This window comes from Theobroma umbraticum, unplaced genomic scaffold (assembly GCF_002168275.2).
Source record: "Theobroma umbraticum cultivar Fairchild unplaced genomic scaffold, ASM216827v3 scaffold_86.0, whole genome shotgun sequence".
NCBI lineage: Eukaryota > Viridiplantae > Streptophyta > Magnoliopsida > Malvales > Malvaceae > Theobroma > Theobroma umbraticum.
The window spans coordinates 1,054,364-1,063,370 of record NW_018397263.1 but is presented as its reverse complement, the minus strand read 5'-3'; the positions used below and the strand labels follow the sequence as shown (position 1 = coordinate 1,063,370).

Sequence of the window (9,007 nt, the reverse complement as noted above, 5' to 3'; positions counted from 1 at the left end):
GGAGACTGCTTTGGAACTGAAAGGTATCCCTTTTGAGTATATAGAAGAGGATGTCTCTGACGACAAGTTTTAAGAGTCCTTTGCTTCTGAAATACAATCCAATTCACAAGAAAGTACCTGTGTTCCTGCACAACGGAAAACCAATCCTGGAGTCTCTTATTATTCTTGAATACGTTGATGAAACTTGGAAAGACAATCCCATTTTGCCTGAAGATCCTCAGGAAAGAGCCATGGCCCGTTTCTGGGCTAGGTTCATAGATGAGAAGGTAAGAAGTAAGATTCAATTGTGAATTATTGGAATCACTGCTTTTAAATTTGGTAAGTGGGAGATAAATCTGGATTTTTGGTTTCTTATTTGCTTGTGTGTTTGTGTTTGTGTTTTAGTGCATGCCTTCAGTGTGGAAAGCTCTTTTAGGCACAGGGGAAGAGCGAGAGAAGGCCCTGGAAGAAGTAAGGGAGTGTCTGAAAACACTTGAAAGTGTACTCAATGGAAAGAGATTCTTTGGAGGAGAGACAATCGGACTGCTTGACATTGCTGCCAACTTCATCGCCTTTTGGCTTAGGGTCATTCATGAAGTTTCAGGACTAGAGTTTCTGACAGCAGACAAATGCCCTGCGTTGATCAAATGGTGTGACGAGTTTGTAAGCTGCAATCCTGTTAAGGAACACCTGCCTCCTAGAGATAAACTGATTGCCTTTATGAAAAACTGGCTATCTGGTGATGGATGGACAGATTAATGCTATCCCAAATCAACCATTTTCCATATGATTTTATGGCAAAAATAGTTCTTGATCAGCTCATGCTTTTGTTCTAGAATCTGTTTTCTTCACTCTGTGTGTTGTAATCTCTCTGCAGTTTGCAACTTCTAAGAATAAAATTAGAGCTTGTTTGACTTAATTTTTCTTTTAACTTAAAAGTTATGAAGTTTTTATGGAAGATAATAGTTTTTAAAATTAAGTTAAAATTATTTGATAAAATATTTGATAAAATAAATTATATAAATTTTAAATTTAGTTAAAATTACTATAACGAGTATCCATGTCATCTTTAATTATTTAATAAATCAAAACAAAACGAGTGTATTTCGTATTTATATACAATATTAAGTAAAAAAATCTAATAAATTCATAAAAAAAATGGAACAACTCTTAAAGTTATATAGTACTAATAATATTATATTTTTTAGTGAAGAAAAGAGAAAATTTTTAAATAATATTTGAATATAACTTTAAATTTTGGGTTTTTTATATTTTTATGAGAATAAAAAAAATTAAAATTTTGCTATTTGGTTGTTGGGCTTTCAATTTTTTTTAATAGTTTTTATAAAGAGAAATAGAGAAGAAAGAGATCATGATTTTGTGTTGAAAAAAGATAGATTTACAGAAAAAGGAAAAAAGGAGAGGGATATTGATTGAAGAGTAGAGATATTTTTTGAAAAATTGATATATTTTTAAAAGAAAACGAAAAAAGGTTTTTATTAGAGTTTTTTAATTTTTTATTAATTTTATTTTTTTAAAAAAATATTTAAATTCTTATTTGATCTGATTTTTATTTTAAAAAATAGATAAATTGAAAATCAGACCAGGTTTCTGCATTTAATATCAAAGCATATATTATTGCATTCTACAGTTCTGATAAGGGCTGGCTGTCAAGACTCAAGATAGGGTTGGACTTGGATATCCCAAGAAAAAAGAGCACCGAAGGCCCAATTTTTAAGTCTTCAAGCTGACGCACCATCTTGCCTCATGCTTTATCTTAATTTACTATTAGCACAATTGAACTTTCTTCGATGTTTCATTGCGTTGACTTGCTGTTCCGACGACTTTGCTCTCAGTCGACGGTCACTGATTAAATAACGATGTTGACAGCAAGCCTGCCTTCCTCCCTAAGAAAACTAGGAAATCCTCCCTCTATAAGTAGCATCAAACCAAAGTATCCTTCCAAGTGCAGAAGACGTAAAAAGTTCCATAATGGCTGAAGAAGTGAAGGTTTTTGGAGCTTGGGGAAGCCCTTTTAGCCGCAGGGTAGAGCTTGCTTTGCAATTGAAAGGTGTTCAATATGAGTACATAGAGGAGGATGTCCCTAAAAACAAGAGCCCTTTGCTTTTGAAATACAATCCTGTTCACAAAAAAGTTCCTGTCCTCCTCCACAATGGAAAACCAATTGCTGAGTCGCTCGTTATACTTGAATATATTGAGGAAACTTGGAAGGGCAATCCCATTCTGCCAGAGGATCCTTACGATAAAGCCATGGCTCGTTTCTGGGCTAAGTTCATCGATGAGAAGGTAAGACTTTGATCATTTAACTACTCTTTTGGTCTACTTTTTTTAAGATTTCAAACAGCTCAGATTCAGAAATAGGTCTGGTCACCTGGCAAAACTTATATTTGGGTTGAATTGACCCATTCAAACTTACATAACGACCAAGTAAGGGCACTAAATGAGAACAGAAGATTTCTATTCTCGAAACCGTAGGATCTATCAGCTTTGGTCTCACTGTTTTAGTTCTTTTTGTGGCGTGCATGTAGTGCTTGCCTGCGATATGGAAAGCAGGGTGGAGCCCAGAGAGTGAGCGAGAAAAGCCATTGGAAGAAAGCTTGCGAGTGTCTAAAAACGCTTGAAAGTGCGCTGGGTGAAAGAGATTCTTTGGGGAGATACAGTCGGAATGGTAGACATTGCTGCCAACTTTATTGGCTACTGGCTCAGGCTCATCCAAGAAGCCACAGGGATGGAGTTGCTGTCAGCTGAGAAATTTCCCGGGTTGTTCAAATGGACCGACGAGTTCGTGAGCTGCAGCGTTGTCAAGGGCAGCCTGCCTCCCAGAGATAAACTGTTGGCCTTCTTCAAAGCTCGCATTGCTGCAGCCATGGATCAAGCTCAAACCAATGCCTCCAAATGAACCTGTTTTTCCCTTTTCCCCCAATAATTGTCGCGTGCTTGCCCCTGTTTCTATCACCTGGTTTTGTGTCGTGATCTTAGTTTACTCCAAATGTTCCAAGACCGCATCAGTAGCGTGTTCATCGTTTGTTGTTCTTGTTTTCGAGTCAGATATCAAGTACACTTTAGAGATATAGTGTTATACTGAACATCTCACATATGTGAATATGATCACTATTAATAATTTGAGTTTAAATTTTTGTAAGTCACGTTATTTCAGTTTAAAAAGTTATTGAGTCAGTATTTAGTTTTGGATCGTTATAAATAGTATCAAAATCTACGTTAGTTTAATATGAACTTTTTGATATGAACTTTTAATTTGATATGAACTTTCACATTGCTGAAAAAATTTTAATCTTGTAAATGCCATGTGTAACTTTAATAAAGACATCAAAGATAAAAATTTAAGTGAATAAGATTATGATACTTAACATTTAACATTTGATGTGATGTGTGATTTTAATAAAAATATCAAAAATAAATATTTAAATAAATAAAATTATAATATGTAATATTTCACATATAATATGACTTATATAACCATTCAAATCTATCGCTATATATCTACCACGGCTAGTAATTTAAATTTAAATTTTTAAAAATTACGTGATTTATATTTAAAAAATTATTCAATACTTGAATCGTTACATATATTATCATTTAAATGTTGAGTTTCTCAATGTCTTTTTTTTTTTTCATAATTTACGCCATATTCAGAAAACAGAGCAGCTTCACAGCTGACAAAATCATGCGCTAGATGAAGGATAATTCAATTAAAAACAGAACAAAAAAAATGTAAATGGTTGGCAATGTAGGCAGTGTGGCAGGTGGCACAAGTTCATGGATCTAGATCTTTCCATCAGCCCATGTGATATGGCGGAAATTAGTAAAGAAAAAGCAAAGTATCTGAACGTTTGAAAAAGAGTTCATAATGTGGGCAAAGACAAAACCTTTTATTATTAAATTCCATGCCTTGAGAAGTTTTTCAGCACCATGAAGGGCTATGATTTCATTTGTAGGAACACAAAATCAATACCAAAGGAATAGATTAACCGACAAAGTACCACATTCAAGAATTTGGTAACACAACCTTTAACTCCTTAAGCTACTAGAAAACATGATCAACCAGATAGGAACAGCACATCGAGCCGATTCAAAGCATACACTCGGAAGGAACAGCCGTTCATCAGATTATTTTTCGTAAATGAAAGACGAAATATATGAACTTATCAGTGCTTCTTGGAGCTTGATTCCTTAACGATGGTAACAGGGCAAGGAGCATGTGTCATAACGTAGTTGCTCACACTCCCCAAGATGATCCTGTTTTTCCCATCAAGCCAACCCAAAGCTCAAAACATCAGTGACAACTGAGACAATGAAAGGAACATAAAAACAGATGGCCATTTTCTTACCTTTGAACGGTTCCAAGTCCTCTGTTTCCCATGACCAAAGAGTCAAGTTTCAGATCCTCAACAGCATCAAGAATTTTTTCCCTAGAATCTCCTCCCCAGAACAGTTTCGTTACAATGTGTATCTGCAATAGCAAACATGTACATCAGCCTCAGACAGGATAAAATGATGATCAACAAGAGGACTTAATTTGAAAGGTTAAAAAAAAAGGGGAGAAGTGAACCTCTTTTTGTCTTGAAGCAGTGTCAAGCATGTCAAGAATTTCAATATCAGTTTTAACATCGTACTTCTTCATAATCTCTGGCTCTCTAAACTCTGTCAAAGGAATAAGAGCTGCAAGAATCGGAAAACAACCCAAGGTTTAGATCAGATCAGAACATATATAAAAAAAAAAAGAAGAAGAAGAAGCTGCATCTATGTCAGAAAAAGAAAGAAACTTACGAGAACCGGATTTAGCCCAGAGAGCGTTGTGAGACTCGTCGAGAGATTTGGGGTTGATGTGGATGATGTAAAGGGTGTCTCCCTTGTCAGCCAAGTTATCTACAGCCCATTGTAGAGCGCTCTTGCTGCTCGGTGAGAAGTCCATAGCCACCCCAATCTTCCTATCTTTCGCCATTCTCTTTCTTCGCAAGAAGAATCAACAAGTTTCCTGTCTGAACGTTGATGATAAAAGCCAAAAAAAAAAACAAAGTTCTGCAATGCTGAAGGACGGTTTCAAGACTGAGTTGGTCGAAAGCGCATGAATTTATATGGAAAGACAAAAAGGGCGATGGGGAAGGAGAAAGGTTTAATCTGGGCCGTCAACGTGTAAATCAAGCCTTGTGATGGATGGTATGATGACAGTAAGCTTGCTTGGCGTCCATTGGATGATGGCGTGAAGATATTCTTTTTCTTAGTTATTTACGTTGAATATTTTTGCACGCAAGTATTCAACGGTTGCCTCTAGGATTTCCATGTGATCAAGATATGAATGGAAATATTCCTCTTATCTGTACACTGTACAGTGTCAATGACCTTCTTTATTGGCAAACTTTGCTCATATATAAAAAAATTATTAAGCTTAAAACCCTAAAAATGGATCATCAAATCAAATATCAATTGATTTTTTTTGTCACATGACATATAACCTCGTCATGTAACAATCGACATGATCAAACGCATTAGATATTCTAGTCTTGTCAACAGGTTAATTCGTACATCACGTGAGTGAAAAAAATTAAACTGTGATTAAATTTTTATTATCGAAATATATTAAAAAATAAAATGATATTCTTGTTCTTTTGGGAAGAAATGCTAACACCAATACTGTTTTGAGTATGACCCTGTAACTCAGGCCTGTAAAAGAATTGCAAGTGGGGTTGCAGTGGGAATTCTGAAGGAAAAAATGGCTCACTCTTCTTGCTTAATAAGTCAAATTCCAATGAGCAAACTAATGATGGAAAAGCCCATGGACGATGAAATTTTGTTCAAACTGTGCTGCTGCAGTAAATTGCTTGGATTGTTGAGGGCTAGCAGGCTAGATAAGGGACTATAAAAAGTTAATTCTGATAGAATTGTTGTTTTGAGACATGAAGTTTTGTGATTGATATTTGCTCAAACTAGCAAAGTTTCTATCGCAGATCAATGGCATCCTGGTAATTAGATGGTCTAGGTTTGGGGTGGCAGGAAGCTACTTCGAACCTTCCCTTGTCAAAGCTGTCATACTCCTCATGCCTTATCCAAAAATAAAATAAAATAAAAACATTGTCTTCAATAATGCATTGGAAGAAGGCAAGTAGGTGAAATTTAGGGTTTAGAATAATGCCATTTGATTTGGTTTAAAACTCAGTCCTCAAGGCCTAGGAAAAGTATTGTTGGGGGTGATGTATATGATAAACATTAGGCTTATAGTTATAGACATGAAGATAAGTTTGATTAGAGGAGGCAGAAGTGGTCAACTTAAGCAGTTGGGTGTAATAATCTAATCAATTTGAAATTGACTGGAAAAATCAAAACAAACGATCAAGAATCTGACCCAAGTTAACTGGTCGAAACTAATTTTTTGGGAGCTCCCAACTGCCGGTCAGCTCTGTGTGTGTCCCAGGTTTTGTATAAAAGTCCAGGAAGCCTGGGGCTAGGAGCCAGGGGCTGAGGGACACGCCTTTGGCCCATAGTATAAGATCTCCTGCCCGAACCCTGGGCCAGAAAACCGAACGCAAATGATCGGCTCATATGCTGTGATCTGCTTAACACAAGTATTCCCATGCAGGGTTTTGCTTTGATAATGGGCCGTGCTCACCATCCCAGATCAGCATTCTAAATATGGTTCGGGTGTCTTCTGATGCTCATGAAGAAGCCCAAAATTGGCATTCCCCCATTGCAATTGTGCATCAACAGAGTTCTTGTGAATCAGTCATGAAAGCTGGGTGAAGATTCTTGTCGATGTGGCCATCAAAGATGAAGCTACTTCCACAGCTTTCTGTTATTCCTGACCATGAAGGGGAAGCTTTTGCAATGCCTGGAGCTACTTCATTCCTCCAGGCTAATGAAACAATCGCTCTGAAACAAGATGCAAATCCTGTGCTAATTGGAATTCAACAAGTGTGCTCCCAAGGACTGAATCATGTTGTGTTTTTTATCAGGCAGATGCCTCATCGTGTCCTCGATTTGAACTTCAGCTGTAGGAAGTGGTCACCCAAGCCTTGAAACCCAAGTAATTGGAGCCAACATATCGTCCTTTTTTTCATATACAACAAGGAGAAAAGGCTCAAAACAAAGAAGGAAACAAAAACAAACACAAGAGTTGAATAATGACACATTGGATAAGCAATCTAAAGTTAGCTTTGCCCAGTTGAAAACGAAGAAATGATCCCCTCCCCCTTCAAAAAAATATCTACAGTAATTAAATCGGTAGAAAAGTAATATTTTTTATATTTAAAATTAAAAAAATATTTAAATTTTACTTTTTAAACAGAAAAATTATATACTAATCAATAAATTAAATATTTAAATTTTAAAAAAATAATGTTATTATCACTGTCATTATCATCTGCAGTAGACCTAAGAAGACTGAGGCATTACTGTTTGTTGATGTTAATTAGTTCTAATGATTGTGCCAAGGTTCGGTTACAAACTTTGATCCTTGGCCCCATTTTGCATGATTTGGAATGTACCCCACCAGTAGATTTTGATGATTTTATTATCAAAAAATTGGATAAAGGGGATTACCTTGCTTTTTAACAATTAAGCTGGATTCCCTTCTGTTTCCCACTTAAATCAGCAGGTTTGGTAGAGGTGCTAGCGGATTGTGTGCTTGGGGGGGTTAGTCAAAGTGGTAGCTGCAAATGCCTAGCCAAGGAGACAGATGGTCAACGTTTTGGCTTAAAAAGAATCCCCCCTCTCCCCCAAGAGTTAACACTCCCAACCAAAAAAAAAAAGAGGGAAACGACAAGCTTCAGACACAAAACACATTCCTCCCCGCTAATCAAGGTGACATGTTCCTCGATATTCTCCTCTCTCCACACCTTGGAAAAACCCTTTCGAGGGGTTCCATTATCCAACTCTGTTTTCCTGTTAATTTTTTTTCATTAATGATTGATTACCAGGTAATCAGACATGTTTAGGCTCATACAGCTGGTCTCCGACACGCGCCAGTCACTGCACTTAAACCGGCCATTTTGTTGTTAACCAACCTTTTTGGTTTTGTTTTTTTATATATTTCCATGGTGCTTTGTTTGCTTAACATTTCTCCTCAAAATCTGCCACGCCCCAAGTGCCCCCAACAACATAGATCTTTCAGAATTTTTACTCTACTGCTTCTGGATTTAGTGGATTGGATTATATGCATATTCCTATTCTTGCCTTTCTTTTAGAAAGTGCTCTAAGCTGAACCTCACTGTTTCAATCACAAGACAAAATCTTTTTCCAATTGTCATCCCGTGACATACTAAAGTTGGAGAAACAAATATGAATTTGGGGAAACAAGACTGATGAAACTGAAAACAGTGTTTCCCATTCGATAAAAAGCAATGGTGGAAACCAAGATAGCTTATCAGAGGGGAACTTGTTCAAGGAAATCAGGCTTTGAAGAGAAATGGGGTCTTCCAGCTTCTACATTTCCTTTCATTTTTTTCTGTCTCTATTAGGTGACACTTAAGGCATAAAAAAACTTGCATTATCACTCTCTGATCATCCATGAACTGTTCCATTCATTTAACTAAAATCTGCTAACAACCCATCGTAGGGCATTTGGCAGGTGAAATTGTTCCCTGCCACGTTCTCCCCTATCTTTTTTACAAGCAATGGGCGATGCCCCCCTGATTTCAAAAGACCCCGAGACCCCCATCTCTCTCACTTTTCTTTCTTTCTTTTTCTTCTATCCCAGGTACGCATGCGAGAGAGCTACGAAAAAAGAAAAGGAATTTATTTTGATTAGTGATAAGATCAAGTGACTTTCCGTAGAGGCCAAATTTATTACTAATTGAAGATCCCATGTGCAATTTCTGCTCATCCCAATTTGGTCCCTGACGATTCAAATTTGGATATACAGCCTAACGTGTCTGTCGGAAGCATCAGGAAGATCAATCCTTTTTTTATTTTGTGGATATGAGCTTGCAAAACTGAAAAGGAACCGTGTCAGGATCTTCCCACCAATAAGAATTCAAGGGAAAAAGTTTAAAGA

At 36.7% G+C, this 9,007-nt stretch overlaps 2 protein-coding genes and 1 pseudogene across 3 annotated transcripts in view; 2 read left to right on the top strand and 1 right to left on the bottom strand.

Moving 5' to 3' along the window:
* Positions 1-769, top strand: part of LOC110420217 (glutathione S-transferase U8 pseudogene) — a 1,051-nt pseudogene extending 282 nt beyond the window's left edge. Inside the window, exons 1-2 of the transcript XR_016351466.1 lie at positions 1-266; positions 385-769. The exon at positions 1-266 is cut by the window's left edge and continues 282 nt beyond it. The product of XR_016351466.1 is annotated as a glutathione S-transferase U8 pseudogene (transcript). The remainder of the gene's footprint in view (positions 267-384) is intronic.
* A 1,140-nt stretch (positions 770-1,909) lies between these two features.
* Positions 1,910-3,142, top strand: LOC110420216 (glutathione S-transferase U8-like). Its single transcript, XM_089784338.1, is given in 4 exon segments — positions 1,910-2,286; positions 2,529-2,594; positions 2,596-2,633; positions 2,635-3,142. Coding segments are annotated over 4 exon segments (684 nt in total). The 5' UTR covers positions 1,910-1,971; the 3' UTR covers positions 2,900-3,142.
* Positions 3,143-3,871: 729 nt separating this feature from the next.
* Positions 3,872-5,077, bottom strand: LOC110420218 (Adenine nucleotide alpha hydrolases-like superfamily protein). Its single transcript, XM_021433452.2, has 4 exons — positions 4,789-5,077; positions 4,571-4,680; positions 4,350-4,471; positions 3,872-4,257 (listed from the first exon to the last, which is right to left on the bottom strand). Exons 1-4 carry the CDS (start codon positions 4,961-4,963, stop codon positions 4,167-4,169), a joined length of 498 nt encoding a protein of 165 aa, XP_021289127.1. The 5' UTR covers positions 4,964-5,077; the 3' UTR covers positions 3,872-4,166.
* Between the last annotated feature and the right edge of the window lie 3,930 nt (positions 5,078-9,007).